Here is a 19,550-nt window from a genome sequence, read left to right on the forward strand (position 1 = left end):
ATCTCATAATATCTTTTTACATTTTAAATATATTCTTTCCTTGCAAAGTCACCAGTATCAGGCAAGCGCTTGAGATCTGATAAAAGCTGTCCGATTCCAGCCGTTTCGGCTGGATAGGCTGACTAATGTTATACGAGGCCTTCAGATCATAAGTGTAGAGGGAAAGAAACATTTGGTTTATTGGATACCAGCATAACCGGTTCTTTTTTCCCATAGGAGAGAAATCTGCCTTTTATAGGTAACGTGCGGCCAGGAGCCGATGACTCAATGTCCTGGAATCATTTTCGACTAGATGTGCATCAGAAGGAGCCACTGACGTGTGGCCAAAATGTGATGTGAAGCCGGCCTTAAGATGTGAAAACTGCAAGCAACGTCGCGTTAAATCGCACACGACATGGAAGAAAAACCGGCAGTGTATGTCAAGGCATCTAGGCTGCATCGGTGGGGCATTGAAGAGCCAGGTATTCAGACAACCGCTTTCAGGGTATGTGTGCATGGATTCTGCCTGCAACCTGTTGATAAGAGTGCTAAAAATACATAAAATGAATAACCATATGCATGATAATGTAAAATCTACTGATGAGCAAATGTGCTTGGATAAGGTGTTCTCACCGAGTGTCTTCGGCATGCTTGAAAAATGTTTGTGGCCCGCGGCTGCATGTCTCATGGATGTTCGACAGCCGCAACACATGCAGGGATAGCCTGCATCTTAGGCAATCCCTGCATGTGTTGCAGCTGTCAAACAGATGTGAAACATGCAGGTGCGGAAACTCAACAATATATTTTGAGCACGCCAAAGACACTTACTTAGCACCAGAGCATGGTCGCTCAGCACTAGTAAAAACCTCTTGCTGTGCATATATTCAGTCTTTTGGTGCTTTTTATTTTTAACTACGGTACTTTAAAAGTCATAAAGTAGCTCAAAGAATTTATCTTCACGTTTTGGAAACCACCACTATTTTATATATAAAAGGAAAAAGAAAAGATGTTGCAAAAAGGAATCAGTATGGTGGATGTGCAGAGCCCCTCCTGGGGCCACTATACAGTTGATAGATCTGTGGTGCTGCCAGCATCAGGAATAGTTGTTGGGGGGTGGGACAGTCCATCAATATGAGAGTACAGTGTTAAATGCGTAGGTAATCACCCATGTGCGCTGCTACTCCAGATGAGATCTATGGGACTGATGGGGGGTACAGCACTCATCTACAGTATCTCCAACTCTCCTGTAGTGATTGAATGGAGCAAAAGTGCACAGACATGACCACCACGCAATTCTGTTGATCAGGCCACGTTCACACATTTGCTCACTGGTTTATCTCAATATTTGTAAGCCAAAACCAGGAGAGGAACAATCAGAGGAAAAGTATAATTAAAAACCCGTCACCACTCCTGTATTTATCACCCCACTCCTGGTTTTGGCTTACACATACTAATGTAAAATACTGACCAAATACTGAACGTGGTCTCAGTGGGGGTCTCATTATGTCCATCAATCAAATTGTAATAGCGTATCCTGCTGAGGTGCCCAAATTAAAGCACCACTCCAGCATTTTTTTATTTCAGTTCTGGAGTGGTGCCACTAATCAATGTTCCCTACCCTTAATAATATACTTACCAGCTGCTCTTTCTGGGTCCATTAAAATCTGCTGTTATGAAGTCCCACCTTAAAGTCCGAGTCCTCACTGGTCTTCCTCCTCTTGTAATTCAAAATTCGAGGACAGTATGATCGCTTCCTCCTAAATTCCCAGCCATCTTTTCTTCCTCACTCATGTCCTCCCTGTTGGGGAGAATTAGGTCCAAGATTGTAGATTCTCTTGTTCTCTCATACCTTTTGAAAGATAAAGTTGTCAGCAAGAGAAGAAAAGAATTTTCTGACCCATTACCTGAGAGATATTCCAAACAAATATCTGGATAGTTAAAATCTCCCATGATCACTACGTCATACTTTTTGAGAACAGAGACATCTGAACGTTAATCCATATCTTCAGTCTGTCCAGGTGGCCTATAGTAAACACCTACAATTTTGTCCTTTCTGTTCTTCTCTCCTTGTATGCTTACCCAGTTTCTACAGAGCTACCAGTTTCTGAAACTTGGATCTCTACGGAGATACACGTTTTCCTAACATACAATGCAACACCTCCTCCACTCTTGTTAATCCTGTTTCTAATAAGTTGTAGCCTTCAAGATTTGTATTTAAATCATGTGTATCATCCCAAATTTCAGTGATGCCTATGACATCATATCTCTCTTCTTGTGTTATCAGCTAAAATTCTCATTTCCCATGCTCTGTGCATTTGTATAGACTAGTGAAGAGTGTATGTGCTCAGATAACGTCTTATGCAAGCATACTCAGGTGTTATCCGAGTATTTTGGGCGTGCTGATAAATTATACTCGAGTCCCCGAAGCTGCATGATTTGTGGCTGTTAGACACCCAAAATACATGCAGGGATTTCCTGTTTGTTAGAGAATCCCCATGTATTCAGAATGTCTAACAACCGCAAATCGTGCAGCCACAGGGACGAAAACATAACATACAAGCACGGCCAAAAAAGAAAACAATGGACCTTAGAGCCTGAAGGCATTGATCACCCGCGTGATACAGCTGTATTGGAAACCCAGTGGTGCCCATTACAGTGAGTGGGATTCGTCAGGCGGTCTTTCTGACTATGCGGTGACACATCCGTTTATTAACCTCAGATAGGAGCCAAGGTGCACAAGAGCGGGGATTTCTGCCTGTGGCATTCATACTTGATACTGATCACATTGAGATATTTTGTTTCCATTTTCTCATTATTTGCAGATCAGTAACATGTGGATCCATCCTGTGATTTCCATTATTCCACTTTTCCTTCTTAGGCTATGTGCCGGTAACTATGCGGATTTACTGCATGTAATGACATTCTATTGCTGAAAATACACAGTGTCTCTGCTGCAGATAATGGCCATGCTGTGGCTCGTAAACCTGCACCGCTATTTCTATAGATCCCATCCACTGTGGTTGTAATGTAGAACACAGCGTTTTGGACTCAGGGAAAACATACTGCGTCCAAAATGCTACTATCCCTCATCGTGGGCACCAGGGCTTTGGAGTCGGAGTCGGTGCTCATTTTGGTGGAGTCGGTATAAAATGGACCGACTCCGACTCCTAAAATATATCATAAATTGGGTACAGTAATTCAATGCAGGATGTGCTGTATATTTTTTCATAGGAGTTTGGGAAAGTTATGAAATGTCCTATAAATGGCTGTTATATTCCTGATCTAAGGCTACATTCACACACAGTGTTTTTCCTGTGTTTTTTGAGGATACGTTTTTCAGCTGCAAAAGCTGATCATCTTTTTAAAAACTGCATCACCTGAAAGGTTTTTGAGCTCATAGATAATGTTTTCAATAGCAAAAGCAGATTAGAAATCTGCTCTATCTATCCATTTATCCATATCTGTCTATCCATATCGTATCTGTACCAAAAAGAATGAAAACCAGGTAGTACACCAATATATATTCTGTTCTATCTAAATATCTTGATTATTGGATCATAAAAATGATTAAATGTCTGAGGTTCACATTGTACTACAATAAATTTTTCACTTAAATATAAGCAATATGTGTGGGAGTCGGAGTCGTGGAGTCGGAGTTGGAGTCGGTGTAAGGGAAATTGAGGAGTCGGAGTCGCAAGTTTGGCTTACCGACTCCACAGCCCTGGTGGGCACGCAGCCTTTCATAGTTACAGAAGTAAAAAAAACCTAGGTCCATCAAGTTTAACTCTTCTCCAGTTTCTACAGAGCTACCAGTCTCTGAAGCTTGGATCGCTAAGGAGATATACGGTTTCCTAGCATACAGTGCAACACCACCTCGCTTCCAGTAGGTGTACACTCACAAAAATTATACATGGAAGAGCGCACATTCGCTTTGTTGGCACCGTTATAGTCTAGGGCTCCATCTGTGTATACGCCCAAATCCCTTTTTTGGGGGGGTTCAGATATAAACCCCAACAGGACCAACGAACGGGTGCCGAACCCAGTGTGAATGCACCCTTAGGGCACCGATAGAGCCGAGAGTGATGTTCACATCAAAAACAGGTTGGGTACCTGCAATAGAACAGACCAAAAAGAGAATTCCAAAGGCTAGTCTGAACGCAATCTAAAAATCACTTAGTCCTAAACGGGGACTGGCGGTCCTGGGAATGCACGTGTCCTGATGATCGTGAAGGGTACCAATCACCCAATTAATGAGAAAACACTCCTTCCTCAGGTAAAAATACATTTTGTGCTGCACAAAAGATCATTGTTCTCGGCAGCACCTGTGCTGTCGAGAATAAGGCTGTGTGCACACGCTGCGGATTTTGCTGCGGTTCCGGCCGCTGCGGACCCGCAGCAGCTTTTGCTGCGGTGTACAGTACCATGATTCCCTATGGGAATCAAAAACCGCAGTGCAGATGGTGCGGAATTTTCCGCGCGGATTATCTGCAGTTTTCAATCCGCAGAAAGAATTGACATGTCAATTCTTTCTGCGGATTCTGCTGCGGTTTGCCATCTCCTCCATTGAGATGAAAAACCGCAGGGCAAAACCGCAGAGCAATCCGCAGGTAAAACCGCAGGTATTTTGACCTGCGGTTTCACCTGCGGATTTTACAGAATCCGCACCTAATCCGTAGCGTGTGCACACAGCCATACGGCAGCCCGCCGATCCCACTGCCTGTCGCGTAACGCAGAGCATCGCTCAGAGAAAATGGATCCTTACATTGGAACTGACAGCCAATACGAAATCCTAGCCCCTACAAGAAGCCATGATGACTGGAGCAGCAATGTGGCGCTCGGCTACAACACGCCGCACTGCTTCCTTGTCATTGTTGTGGTTTCCGCCTCCATGACTCAGCAGCCGCACGTTCACACTGACGCGTCTATTACCGGCCTGGACTGAGTGAAGTTGTGAACACGGCCTGCTGATTGCGCAATTTACACTTCACCGCCAAACCGCGCCTCGCCCAAAGCATCACGGGATTTGTAGTTTCCGCAATGGCTATTTGCAGCGTCTGAGCCAAAGCTAAAACTACAAATCCCATAGGCCAATTCAGGCGCAGCCGTTGTGAAATAACTGCCGGTACAGCTATTGGGAGGAAAAAAAAAAACCGGTTCGCCATAAGCAGCGTGTTGTGAGTGACGACCTTACCGCCGGTGAGTACGCCCTGTGTACCGTCCGTGTAGCGTTACACACCGACTGAGGAAAATAAGCTAAGCGACCTGATATTAGCAGCACTTGGCAGTTTAGGCGGGAACTAACCCGGCATATCAGTGTGCCGGGCCGAGGCCTCGGTGCTGCGCCCCGAATGTGACCTGGGGCCGGTGTATCCGCCTCACTGAGGGTGGGTGTGCTGGAGACCACCGGCCTCTGTTATCTGTACCGGTATCAGGGGCTGTGCAGTGAGAAGACCACCATCTGTGTACAGGGCTGGTGTGCGAGCGTAGGGGACAAAGCATAGGGAACACTCATCTCCATTATAATGGAGAGCGGTGTGCATGTGCCACAGCCGCCCCATTCCTCCCCCTGCGGGGCTGCCGTCCCATTCTCTCCTTGTGGGTCCCCCGGTCCGTCCGTCACCCTGCGGGGCTGCCGTCCCATTCTCTCCTTGTGGGTCCCCCGGTCCGTCCGTCCGTCCCCCTGCGGGGCTGCCATCCCATTCTCTCCATGTGGGTCCCCCGGTCCGTCCCCCTGCGGGGCTGCCATCCCATTCTCTCCATGTGGGTCCCCTGGTCCGTCCGTCCCCCTGCGGGGCTGCCATCCCATTCTCTCCATGTGGGTCCCCCGGTCCGTCCGTCCCCCTGCGGGGCTGCCATCCCATTCTCTCCTTGTGGGTCCCCTGGTCCGTCTTTCCCCCTGCCGGGCTGCTGTCCTATTCTCTCCATGTGGGTCACCAGTCCGTTTACCCCCCCACTGGGTTGTCGTCCCATTCTCTCCTTGTGGGTCCCCCGGTCCGTCCGTCCCCCTGCGAGGCTGCCATCCCATTCTCTTCCTGTGGGTCCACCGTTTGCTACGCTCAAGTATTTCTGGCAGCCCCCATAGAGAATGAATATAGCTACAGTTGAACATGTGCACTGGCGCTCCATCATAACACAGATATAAGTGCTGGTCCCAGCAGTCAAGTATGCGCTCCGTTCATTCTTTGGGACACCCATAGATTGCGGAGCACTTCATTCCCATATGAATGGAGGGCCAGTACACATGATCTTCCACCCCTCCGGATTCTCTGGAGCGGTCAGAATCTCACCGATCAGAAAGAATTGTAAGCATAGAGTGATAACTTCTAAGTGACATCCATCACAGCATTGGCTTGATATCTTTGGGAACATGACTTTTTAACTTCATTTATTAATTTTTTTGCTGCGTTTTTCAGTATCCTAAAGTTCAGCTTTGTTTCTAACACAGAAGCATGAACACAGGTCACCAATGCAAGACACATGTGAAACCATAAAACCATTTTGGGAAAAAAAGAAAGGCAATTTGGTCAAATCACTTAGTGGAATAGAATTTTACCTGAAAAAAAAGTGACTATAATTACTTACCAAAAAAATTTGCATAACTTCATGAAAAAAATACACAATTACAAATGTGACACCTGGGGGAGGTGAATGGTCTCTATGGAGAACGAAATGTGGTGCCCCCACTTAACGGCGGCTGACTCTATCTCCCCTATGTGTCCTTGCTGTATACAGGTGGGAAAACAAATAGATCCAAGACCAGAGATGAAGGCACAGATTAAAATAACCTTCCCATTTCTTAAATCAGTATAATAACCTATCAGACATTATTGGTTGTAATATCCCTTTTTGAAGGGAATTAGTTGGTATAAATCATGCAGGTACTTTTCAGGATCTGATAGCTCTGTAATATCAAAAAGCTGAAAACTTCCATATTGCCCATGTTCCTGTTGTCTTGGCTCTGGCTGATTCTGCCCGGCAGTGGAGATTTGCGTATTACCGGTCAGCCTACTTATAGATGCTAATGAGTGGCATAACAGGAAACGCTAACAAAATTTGCATTTATTTAAATTTCTTAGGACATATTTACTATGTAAAGCAATGATGGTCTCAATAACAATAATTATTGCAGAGTCATACTAATATAGGACTGGAACTTATCTTGTAGTTCTTGGCAGTGCCTCAACGCATTTCCCTGTCCATACAGTTCATCAGGAGGAGTGTTAGGACTCATATGGTGTTGCCATAGCTGGCAGTAAAGTCTGTTGGCTTTAAATATCCCTCCAGTAACTGGAAAGTATACAGTATATCCATAATCTAGCAAACCCGGTCTGTTTCCTGGACTTCTCTGTCTGTTGATCAAAAGTGCGCATGTGTCAAGAGCAGAGGTTCTTGCACCAATAAGCCGTGGAGCACGCCGGAAATAAGTGTGTCAGCGTCAGATGCAACAGGGGATGTCATAATGTGCAGCCGAGGCGCCTGCGCAGATTAGCGTGCCCCAGGCAGGAACGCATCTTCTGGTAGGTAATGCGTGGATAACTTGCTGTGATTCCCCCAACCAAATCATGCGCTTAACAAAGTGATGTACTCCGGAACCAAAGCGCGAACTTATTGCATTAGCCCCATTTCACCTCACTAACTGGTACAGAGGTATTCATATGTTAACCCATTCTTCTTTAAGCTTACTAAAAGTGATGAGGTATTTGCATGGACCAATATCATTCCATGTATCAGTGTTAATACGAAGAATGGATACAGTGTCATTCGGCACATATTTCACAATTGGCACAAAATAGACAGCGAAATGGGATATTTATCTTAAGTCGGATAAAGGATGATCTACTGCATCAAAATATACCGATATACATATGTAATTCTCACAATAGGGATAGCCATAAACACAGATGGCATGTGTATGGAATTCCAATTTAGGGTATTTCCATAAGTCCCAAATCAAAAACAGAAGATGCCAACAGAGCTACTTGCATATTATTAATTATTATAGTGCCACTTATTCCTTGTCACTATACATGTGAGGAGGGGTATATATAATAAAAACAAGTACAGTAATCTTGAACAATACAGGTCACGACTTGTACAGGAGAGATGACCCTGCCCACGAGGGCTCACAATCTACAGAATATCGGTGTAATAAAGTTATTGGATTCTAAGATTTTTATTAAAATGAACATAAGAGGGGGAGAGTTGCTCTTATATAAAGCAAGCTTTTAAGAGCCATTCATTTAGACCCCTTGGGGTTAAGGATTGCGTTCTGAAAATCCACTCAGATTCGTGCCTTAGGATAATCTTATAAAAATTACCACCCGTAATCTTGGGCCTGATCAGTTCAATCATAGAGAAGGAGATCTCCTAACGTCCTCCATGTGGTTCATTCATATGGCGAGCAACCAGGGTATCCCTCTTATTAATGTCCCCCTGATGCTGGCTCTCATTCTCTGTACCCATGTAGTTTTGCCAGTGTCGTCCAGGGGGCATGCACATGTGGCCTTGTACACTGCTCCCATGGACTTACAATTACCAAGGTCCCTAACGGAGTACAGGCTTCCGGACGCTGCGCTGCAGAATGTTTTACAAGTGGACGTCCATTCACACCTACAACAATTTCCGCATTTGAAAAAGCCACAGGGTTTTCTATCGAGCCAAGTGCCAGGCTTGGTTGGTTACTGATGCAGACTGTGTATCAACCGATCACCAATTGATCTACCTCTTCTGTATGTAATACTGGGTGTAGATGAAATAAGGCCATTTAAATTTGGATCCCCTAGCAGTAAACTCCAATGTTTTTTGAAAACATTTTTTATACCCTTTCAGACTGATTATCAAATGTGCCACTCATCCTAGTTGTGTCTATGTTCACCTCAGTTCTCTAGAAGTGAACGTCTATCCCTTCTCAAAGCCTCAGAGTATGCCCCATCAAGCACCTGGCAATGACAGCCCCTGTCTCTGAACCTGTGATAAAGTTCTTTAACTTTTCTCCTAAATACCCCATTATTGGAGCAGTTCCTCCTGATGCAGAGAAACTGCCCCTTAGGTATCCCCTATTTGAGGGGGACAGTATGAGGGCTGTCCCATTTCAATAGGCTGTTCATGGCTATGGACTTTCGATAGATTAAATAATTGTAAATAAAATGTTCATTTCTAGTACTTGGTTGAAAACCCTTTGTTGGCAATGACTGCCTGAAGTCTTGAACTCATGGACATCACCAGACGCTGTGTTTCCTCCTTTTTGATGCTCTGCCAGGCCTTCACTGCGGTGGTTTTCAGTTGCTGTTTGTTTGTGGGCCTTTCTGTCCGAAGTTTAGTCTTTAGCAAGTGAAATGCATGCTCAATTGGGTTGAGATCAGGTGACTGACTTGGCCATTCAAGAATATTCCACTTCTTTGCTTTAATAAACTCCTGGGTTGCTTTGGCTTTATGTTTTGGGTCATTGTCCATCTGTAGTATGAAACAACGACCAATTAGTCTGGCGGCATTTGGCTGGATATGAGCACACAGTATGGCTCTGAATACCTCAGAATTCATTCGGCTGCTTCTGTCCTGTGTCACATCATCAATAAACACTAGTGACCCAGTGCCACTGGCAGCCGTGCATGCCCAAGCCATCACACTGCCTCCGCCGTGTTTTACAGATGATGTGGTATGCTTTGGATCATGAGCTGTACCACGCCTTCGCCATACTTTTCTCTTTCCATCATTCTGGTAGAGGTTGATCTTGGTTTCATCTGTCCAAAGAATGTTCTTCCAGAACTGTGCTGGCTTTTTTAGATGTTTATTTTAGCAAAGTCCAGTCTAGCCTTTTTATTCTTGATACTTATGAGTGGCTTGCACCATGCAGTGAACCCTCTGTATTTACTTTCATGCAGTCTTCTCTTTATGGTAGATTTGGATATTGATACATGCCTACCTCCTGGAGAGTGTTGTTCACTTGGTTGGCTGTTGTGAAGGGGTTTCTCTTCACCATGGAGACTATTCTGCGATTATCCACCACTGTTGTCGTCCGTGGGCGCCCAGGTCTTTTTGCATTGATGAGTTTACCAGTGCTTGCTTACTTTCTCAGAATGTACCAAACTGTAGATTTTGCCACTCCTAATGTTGTAGCAATTTCTCGGATGGTTTTTTTCTGCTTTTGCAGCTTAACCCCTTCACCCCCAAGGGTGGTTTGCATGTTCATGACCGGGCCAATTTTTACAATTCTGACCACTGTACCTTTATGAGGTCATAACTCTGGAACGCTTCTATGGATCCCGGTGATTCTGACATTGTTTTCTCGTGACATATTGTACTTCATGTTAGTGGTAAAATTTCATTCAAATAACTTGCGTTTATTTGTGAAAAAAACTGAAATTTGGCAAAAATTTTGAAAATTTCGCAATTTTCCAACTTTGAATTTTTATGCCCTTAAATCACAGAGATACGGCACACAAAAAACTTGATGAGTAACATTTCCCACATGTTTACTTTACATCAGCACAATTTTGGAACCAAAATTTTTTTTTTGTTAGGAAGTTATAAGGGTTAAAAGTTGACCAGCGATTTCTCATTTTTACACCACCATTTTATTTTTAGGACCACATCACATTTGAAGCCACTTTGAGGGGTCTATATAATAGAAAATACCCAAAAGTGACACCATTCTAAAAACTGCACCCCTTAAGGTGCTCAAAACCACATTCAAGAAGTTTATTAACCCTTTAGGTGCATCACAGGAATTTTTTTGAATTTAAAAAAAATGAACATCTAACTTTTTTTCACAAAAAAAAATACTTCAGGTTCAATTTTTTTTATTTTACCAAGGGTAACAGAAGAAATTGGACTGCAAAAGTTATTGTGCAATTTGTCCTGAGTACGCTAATACCTGATTTGTGGGGGGGAACGACTGTTTCGGTGCATGGCAGAGCTCAGAATGGAAGGAGCGCCGTTTGACTTTTTCAATGCAAAATTGGCTGGAATTCAGATCTGACCAAATGTCACGTTTGGAGAGTCCCTGATGTACCTAAACAGTGGAAACCCCCTACAAGTGACCCCATTTTGGAAACTAGACCCCCCAAGGAACTTATCTAGATATGTGGTGAGAACTTTGAACCCACAAGGGCTTTACAGAAGCTTATAACGTACAGCGGTACAATTAAAAAATCGTATTTTTTTCCACAAAAATGATCTTTTCACCCCAATTCTTATTTTTCCAAGGGTAACAGCACCCTAAAAGTTATTGTGCAATTTGTCCTGAGTACGCTGATACCCCACATGTGGGGGTAAACCACTATTTGGGCGCATGGCAGAGCTCGGAAGGGAAGCAGCGCCATTTGACGTTTTTGGCTGGAATTGAGATCGGACACCATGTCGCGATTGGAAAAATCCCTGATGTACCTAAACAGTGGAACCCCCCCCCCCCACAAATGACACCATTTTGGAAACTAGACCCCCTAAGGAACTTATATGTGTGGTGAGCACATTTAACCCCCCAGTGCTTCACAGAAGTTTATAACGCCCGGGCGTGAAAATAAAAAATTCGTATTTTTTCCACAAACATGATCAATTATTCCCCAATTTTTTTATTTTCCTGAGGGTAACAGGAGAAATTAAACCCCAAAAGTTGTTGTCCAATTTGTCCTGAGTAAGCTGACACCCCATATGTGGGAGAAAACTACTGTATGGGCACACGTCGGTGCTCGGAAGGGAAGTAGTGACGTTTTGGAATGCAGACTTTGATGGAATGGTCTGCGGGTGTCATGTTGCCTTTGGAGAGCCCCTAATGTACCTAAACAGTGGAAACACCCACAAATGACCCCATTTTGGAAACGAGAACCCCTAAGGAACTTATCTAGATGTGTGGTGAGCACTTTGAACCCCCAAGTGCTTCACAGAAGTTTATAACGCTCGGACGTGAAAATAAAAAGATCCTTTTTTTCCACAAAAATGATATTTTTGCCCCCAGTTTTTTATTTTCCTAAGGGTAACAGGAGAAATTGGACCCCAAAAATTGTTTTGCAATTTGTCCTGAGTAGGCTGATACCCTACATGTGGGGGTAAAACACTGTTTGGGCGCATGGCAGAGCTTGGAAGGGAAGGAGCACCATATGACTTTTTCAACTCAGAATTGGCTGGAATTGAGATCAGACGCAATGTTGCATTTGGAGAGCCCCTGATGTGCCCAAACAGTGGAAACCCCCAATTATAACTCCAGCCCTAACCCTAGCCCTAATGGAAAAATGGAAATAAATACATTTTTTTAATTTTATTATTTTTCCCTAACTAAGGGGGTGATAACGGGGGGTTTGATTTACTATTTATGGCGGTTTTTATTTTTGGCAGCTGTCGCTCGCTAAAAGACGCTTTTTATTGTAAAAATAGTTTTTGCATCACCACATATTGAGAGCTATAATTTTTCCGTATTTTGACCCACCGAGTCATGTGAGGTCTTATTTTTTGCGGGACGAGTTGATGTTTTTATTGGTACCATTTTCGGGCACGTGACATTTTTTGATCGCTTTTTATTCCGATTTTTGGGACGCAGAATGAACAAAAACCAGCGTTTCATGAATTTCTTTTGGGGGAGTGCGTTTACACCGTTCCGCGTGCGGTAAAATTGATAAAGCGGTTTTATTCTTCGGGTCAGTACGGTTACAGCGATACCTCATTTAGGTAGTTTTTTTATGTTTTGTCGGTTTTATGCAATTGAACTATTTTATATAAAAAATTATTTTTTGCTTCGTTTTTTATTTTTATTAAGGGGTTCGCTAAAGGGGTTAACTAATGGGACAGTTTTATAGGGCGGGTCGTTACGGACGCGGCGATACCTAATATGTGTACTTTTATTGTTTTAGGGTTTTTTTATTTTCAAAAAATGAATTTATTGGGGAATTTTTTTTCATTTTTTTTTTTACTAATTTTTTTTTTTTTTTTTTTTTTTTTTTTTTTATACTTAGTCCCAGGTGGGACATCACTGTCCTGTGACAGATCGCTGATCTGTCACATCACAGATCACTGTGACAGATCAGCAATCTGTCACAGGCATTGAAGAAGACTTCCTCTTGCCTGCGCTTTGCAGGCACTGAGGAAGCCAGCTTCCTTCAGGCCCCCGTCGCCATCTTGGATTCGGGGGCCTGGAGGAAAGGAGCCCCCCGCAGCAGCGCTGCACATTGCGCTGCCGTGGGGGGCTCAGGGAAGCACGGAGGGAGCCCCTCCCTGCCGATGCTTCCCTTTAACTCCCGGTACACCGCGATCATGTTTGATCGCGGTGTGCAAGGGGTTAACATGTCGGGGGCGGTCTGTGACCGCCCCTGACACATAGTGCCGGGTGTCAGCTGTGATAATCAGCTGACACCCGGCTGCGATCAGCGGTGCTCACCACGTGGGCGCTGCTGATCGCGGTAGACGTACTATCCCGTCCATGGGCATAGAGGCCCAGGTCCCATGGACGGGATAGTACGGCTCATGTCAGGAAGGGGTTAAAAAAAAAATGGCTTGTTTCACCTGCATGGAGAGCTCCTTTGACCGTGTGTTTCCTTCACAGCAAAACCTTCCAAATGCATGCACCACACCTCAAATCAACTCCAGGCCTTTTATCTGCTTAATTGAGAATGACATAACAAAGGGATTGCCCACACCTGTCCATGAAATAGCCTTGGAGTCAATTGTCCAATTACTTTTGGTCCCTTTAAAAAGTGGCACATGTTAAGGAGCTGAAACTCCTAAACCCTTCATCCAATTTGAATGTGGATACCCTCAAATGAAAGCTGAAAGTCTGAACTTCAACTGCATCTGAATTTTTTTGTTTAAAATTCATTGTGGTAATGTCTAGAACCAAAATTAGAAAAATGTTGTCTGTCCAAATATATATGGACCCAACTGTATCTGGTCCAGAGGCTGATACATGGTTGCTACCACCTGTCCTCCCCTCAAAAGACAAGTGTTTCCTCCCACCTGCCCAGGAACTCATTTGCATATGTGGGAGCGCAAATTATTTTAACCCCTTCGCACCCGAGCCTGTTTTTGCCTTCGTGACCGGGCCAATTTTTTCAATTCTGACCAGTGTCACTTTGAGGTCATAACTCTAGAACGCTTCAACGGATCCTACTGATTCTGACATTGTTTTCTCATGACATATTGTACTTCATGATGGTGGTAAAAAATTTTAGATATGATCTGCACTTATTTTTAAAAAAAATCAAAATTTGGCAAAAATTTAGAAAATTTTGCAATTTTCAAACTTTTAATTTTTATGGCCTTAAATCAGAGAGTGATATCGCACAAAATAGTTAATAAATAACATTTCCCACATGTCTACTTTACATCTGCACAATTTTGGAAACATAATTTTTTTTTTTTTTAGGAAGTTATAAGGGTTAAAAGTTGACCAGCGATTTCTCATTTTTACAACAAAATTTGCAACACCATTTTTTTTTTAGGGACCACCTCACATTTGAAGTGAGTTTGGGGGGTCAATATGACAGAAAATACCCAAAATTGACACCATTCTAAAAACTGCACCTCTCAATGTACTCAAAACCACATTCAAGAAGTTTATTAACCCTTCAGGTGCTTCACATGAATGAATGGAATATGGAAGGAAAAAATAAACATTTAACTTTTTTTCACAAACATTTTACTTCAAAACCATTTTTTTTTTATTTTCACAAGTGTAAAAAGAGAAAATGAACCACTAAATTTTTTGTGCAATTTCTCCCGAATACGCCAATACCCCGTATGTGGGGCTAAACCACTGTTTGAGCACACGGCAGAGCTCAGAACGGAAGGAGTGCCGTTTGACTTTTTCAATGAAGAATTGGCTGGAATTGAGATCGGATGCCATGTCGCATTTGGAGAGCCCCTGATGTACCTAAACAGTGGAAACCCCCCACAAGTGACCCCATTTTGGAAATTAGACCCCCCCAAGGGACTTATCTAGATGTGTGGTGAGCACTTTGAACCCCCAAGTGTTTCGGTAAAGTTTATAATGTAGAGGCGTGAAAATAAAAAAATCTTTTTTTTTTTCCACAAAAATGATCTTTTAGCCCCCAATTTTTATTTTCACAAGGGTAACAGGAGAAATTGGACCCTAAGAGTTGTTGTCCAATTTGTCCTGAGTACGCTGGTACGCCATATGTTGGAGAAAACTACTGTTTGGGCACACGGTGGGGCTCGGAAGGGAAGTAGTGACGTTCTGAAATGCAGACTTTGATGGAATGGTCTGTGGGTGTCATGTCGCGTTTGCAGAGCCCCTGATGTACCTAAACAGTGGAAACCCCCCACAAGTGACCCCATTTTGGAAACTAGACCCCCCAAGGAACTTATATAGATGTGTGGTGAGCACTTTGAACCCCCAAGTGCTTCAGTAAAGTTTATAATGTAGAGGCGTGAAAATAAAAAAATCATTTTTTTTCCACAAAAATGATCTTTTAGCCCCCAATTTTTATTTTCACAAGGGTAACGGGAGAAATTGGACCCTAAGAGTTGTTGTCCAATTTGTCCTGAGTACGCTGGTACCCCATATGTGGGAGAAAACTACTGTTTGGGCACACGGTGGGGCTCGGAAGGGAAGTAGTGACGTTCTGAAATGCAGACTTTAATGGAATGGTCTGCGGGCGTCATATTGCATTTACAGAGCCCCTGATGTACCTAAACAGTGGAAACCCCCAATTCTAATTCCAACCCTAACCCCAACACACCCCTAACCCTAATCTCAGCCCTAACCATAACCCTAACCACAAACCTAACACCAACACACCCATAACTTTAATCCTAGCCCTAGCCCCTGCATATTTTTTTTTTTTTTTTTTTTTTTTTTTTTGTCACAAGATCGCTGCCCTGCGATCTGACTCATAGTAACGCCACTTCACCTCTGATCATCTGTCAGTGTGAGATCAGAGAAGAAGCAGCGTTACTATGTGACAAGATCGCTGCCTGGCACATAATAACGCGACTTCTCCTCTGATCTCACAATGACAGATGATCAGAGGTGAAGCAGCGTTACTGTGTGACAAGATCGCTGCCTGGCACAGCTGTGCCAGGCAGCGATCAGCTGTGCCAGGCAGCGATCTAGTCACACAATAACGCTGCTTCACCTCTGATCAGCTGTCAGTGTTAGATCAGAGGGAGAAGCCGCGTTACAATGAGGGAGATCGCCGGGAAACAAGCAGCTTTCCCAGCGATCGCTCCCATTGGCTGCTGTGACGCTGACGTCATCGGGACCTGAACCAATCAGGTCTCGATGACGTCGGGGATCCCAGCATGCATTGCGCACCAGGATCCCCGCGTTGTAAGGTATGTGGGGGTCCCGGGGGGCACAAAACCGCCGACAGTAGATAAACGTCGGCGCTGCACAAAGCCCAGCAAGCGCCAACGTTTATCTACTGTGGGCGGTCGTGAAGAGGTTAAGGCATCACATGTTCACACACGACTACTTATTCCCCTGCTTTATGACATAATTTTCAGAAAATATGCCGCATGACCCCTTCAGGGGCAAATCAACAGCCACTAATGGGCACATTCACACTTCTTTCAGATGTAATTGACATCTAGAGGGGGTGACAAAGCAGCAGTTCTTACCACTTCCGGGCCTGGAAGGAGAGTTTAGGTGTTCTTATTTTACATGGATGAATACAGCAGTTTGCCGGATCATTTTTAACTTGAATATACCGATTACTGTTTCTCAGGATAGAAGATGGCATCTGAAGATATTTCACAGTTGGCAGATTCCCTGGCAAAGACCAAGGTGGGAGGAGGAGAACTGAGCTTTAAAGGCAGGACTCTGAAACTGAACACAGCACAGGATGGTAAGCAGCAGCAGTGTCCATTAGAACGCAAGAAACGAAAAGTGGAAACCCCTTTAAGTTCATCAGAACATGCGAGCCGCACACATACTGGCCCACATTAATCTGGGGTAATCACAGTAGTAATTGTGGGCCATTGTTCTGTTTCATGGCAATATTTTGACTTGTGTTTTTTTTTTTTTGTTTGTTTGTTTTTTTGTTTTTTTTCTGACTTGTTTCTGCTCAATTTTAAAAAGCTTTGTGTCCATTTGCAGCAGAAAAAGTTGTGCGAGAAATTGAAAGTTTCGAAGGACTTCAGGCACTGCGTCTTGAAGGCAACACTGTAGGTGTTGAAGCTGCGAAAGCCATTGCCAAGGCCTTGGAAAAAAAGCCTGACCTCAAGGTAAAATTAATATTTACAGTAGAATAAGTTGCAGACAAATCTATTGACAGATCAAACTTCTTGCAGTGTTTTGTTTTGTTTTCTTCTTTTGCCTGGCAGACTAAAGACCCTTAGTAGATGAAAATAGTCCAAAAAAAAGTTTAGTGGTTCCAAACTGGTCACAGACTAAATCGGTCAATATTGGATTTTTTTCCTTCCATGATGCTGCCAGTGTTGATGTCTCCAATATGCAGAGTGTTGTTTTGAAATATCATGAACATTAGCTGTTCATTACTTCGTTTCACCGGTCCAACCGACGATCGTTCGTTATGATGGAAATTGTCCATTTCATTTGAGTTTGAAATCCTGTTGTAAAGGCTCCCTTGTCCAAATAATCCCTGTAGAAAGGGAAACGCCCCTTTAAAGTGAATTTGTCAGGTCTCCTATACAATCATGCCTGAGGGAAGAGAGCTGTTTAGTGCCTCAAGACATATTCCCAAGGCATTAATAATGGAGCACAGGTCAACATGTAGTTGTCCTAAAAAGGCCCCTCACTTCTACATATAGGTGTTGTGCTGATCATAACAAACACTTTCTTCAGTCTGGTAGGACTTTTTTTTCCTTTTAAGATGCTTGCTGCTGAGTAACAATAACTTGCATTTAGTAAGTGATGGTTTTCTTTACTTCCAGAGATGTCATTGGAGTGATATGTTTACTGGGAGACTGAGATCTGAAATTCCTCCTGCGCTGGTGAGCATGCTAATATATGCTAGTAAATTAATTGTCGAATCCACGTTAAGTGAATAGGGTTTTTGCATATTTCCATCGTATTATACAGGGTTTGTGCATACACATGCATGTGTCTGTGTTTTCTTACAGATTTCTTTAGGGGAAGCATTGATCACTGCTGGTGCACAACTGACAGAACTTGATTTGAGCGACAATGCTTTTGGGCCAGACGGGGTGCGAGGATTTGAGGCATTATTGAAAAGTCCCACTTGCTACACACTGCAGGAACTGAGGCTAAATAACTGTGGCATGGGAATTGGTGGAGGAAAGGTACTATGACACTGTTATGAGTAGCACTGTTGCTCCATAGATTTGATAGCTGCACATTTCAAGATGTAGTCTTAGGAAAGAAATTGGCATATCTCTAGGATCTGCTACCAACGTCTGATTAATGGGATCAGACCTATGTGACTTCAAAGCGAAACAGTCATGTTAAAAATCTAATCGGAACTGCAGGCGGGATGTGATGGAGCAGGAGGAGCAAAGATTGATTATATATTTTTGTGAGAAAATTTTCAGTAAAACTTGCATTTTTTTCAATGAAATTCCTAATGTTTGTATCTATAGGAGTCAAGTGGGTGGGACTATCATTGATTGACAGTCTTTACTGTGTGACTGCATGCAGAGATTGCTGTCGATCACTATTAAGACCTCCCCCTGGACTTGTATACATGTGGACACCAGGGGTTTCTGTGAATAAAAAAACTAATTCTATATATTTTTCAACAAACCTATATCGTCCTGCACAGCTTCTCTATACCGTACTGTCCACAGATTGGACTGCATGTACGTGACAGGTTCTCTTTAACATGACCGCCTAAATGGGTCAATTCCTGTCATAAGATTTTTGTGTAATGACTTTAAAGGTGAATTCCTATCGCCAAGATCCTTAACCAATATGTAGTAGGTATATTTCCAAATCACTCCAATTAGAAATATAGTATGGTTTGTCTGATTCGCTATGTCTTTCCTCATATGCAAGCATTGCAGGAACTTGGGTGTCCATGGTTACGACCACTGATATAGTGACAGCTAATTGCTAGTGGTCATAACCATGGATACCCAAGGTTCTGCAATGCCCACACATGAGGAATAGACATAGCAAATCTGAAAATCTATACATTTGTAATTGGAGGTTATTTGCCAATTTCTCCTACGCCTCATTGGGGGACACAGAGACCGTGGGTGTTAGGCTGTTTGCCACTAGGAGGATACTAAGTAAACACAGGAAAACATTTAACTCCTCCCCTGCAGTATACACCCTCTCGCTGGCTGGGAATTCCCCAGTTCTTGCTTAGTGTCTGTAGGAGGCACTTGGGTCTGGTTTCAGACCCCACCGTTTTTATTTTATTTTTGAATTTTCTGTAAATTTTTTCGGATGCCCTGAATCAGCCCCAGAGCTCTCCGTCCCCCTACCCAGAGGGAGGACCGATTGAGCATACCTCTTTAAGCTCTCCGTCCCCCTGGCCAGAGGGAGGACCGATCGAGCATCCCCCCCCATTCAAGAACTCCTCCAGCTCTGCTACATCAGCCGAGGAGGATAAGAAGAATGGACTTCGGCGCTGACTTAGGCACTGGAGTTGAAGTATGAGGTCGGGTCCTGCCCCCGGGAGAAGCGCTGACTTAGCGTC

At 43.6% G+C, this 19,550-nt stretch overlaps 1 protein-coding gene and 1 long non-coding RNA gene across 4 annotated transcripts in view; one reads left to right on the forward strand and one right to left on the reverse strand.

Annotated features, from left to right (window-relative positions):
• Positions 1 to 231: 231 nt before the first annotated feature.
• LOC141052340 (uncharacterized) lies at positions 232 to 4,904 on the reverse strand. The gene is made up of 3 exons (XR_012220784.1): positions 4,742 to 4,904; positions 1,616 to 1,828; positions 232 to 512 (listed from the first exon to the last, which is right to left on the reverse strand). It is a non-coding gene; the product is annotated as an uncharacterized lncRNA (long non-coding RNA).
• A 115-nt stretch (positions 4,905 to 5,019) lies between these two features.
• RANGAP1 (Ran GTPase activating protein 1) overlaps positions 5,020 to 19,550 on the forward strand; it is a 42,126-nt gene continuing 27,595 nt past the window's right edge. For 2 of the 3 annotated variants that reach the window (XM_073549561.1, XM_073549563.1), the window contains exons 1-5: positions 5,020 to 5,175; positions 16,653 to 16,772; positions 17,024 to 17,151; positions 17,821 to 17,880; positions 18,010 to 18,189. In XM_073549561.1, coding sequence (XP_073405662.1) covers positions 16,661 to 16,772; positions 17,024 to 17,151; positions 17,821 to 17,880; positions 18,010 to 18,189 — 480 coding nt within the window. In that variant the 5' untranslated portion in view covers positions 5,020 to 5,175; positions 16,653 to 16,660. Of the gene's footprint in view, positions 5,176 to 5,236; positions 5,364 to 16,652; positions 16,773 to 17,023; positions 17,152 to 17,820; positions 17,881 to 18,009; positions 18,190 to 19,550 lie in introns of those variants that run through there. The other variant, XM_073549562.1, reaches the window with a different exon arrangement.

The sequence above is a fragment of the Dendrobates tinctorius genome, unplaced genomic scaffold (assembly GCF_039654945.1).
Source record: "Dendrobates tinctorius isolate UK_male_01 unplaced genomic scaffold, ASM3965494v1 ptg000159l, whole genome shotgun sequence".
NCBI classification, from domain to species: Eukaryota; Metazoa; Chordata; class Amphibia; order Anura; family Dendrobatidae; genus Dendrobates; species Dendrobates tinctorius.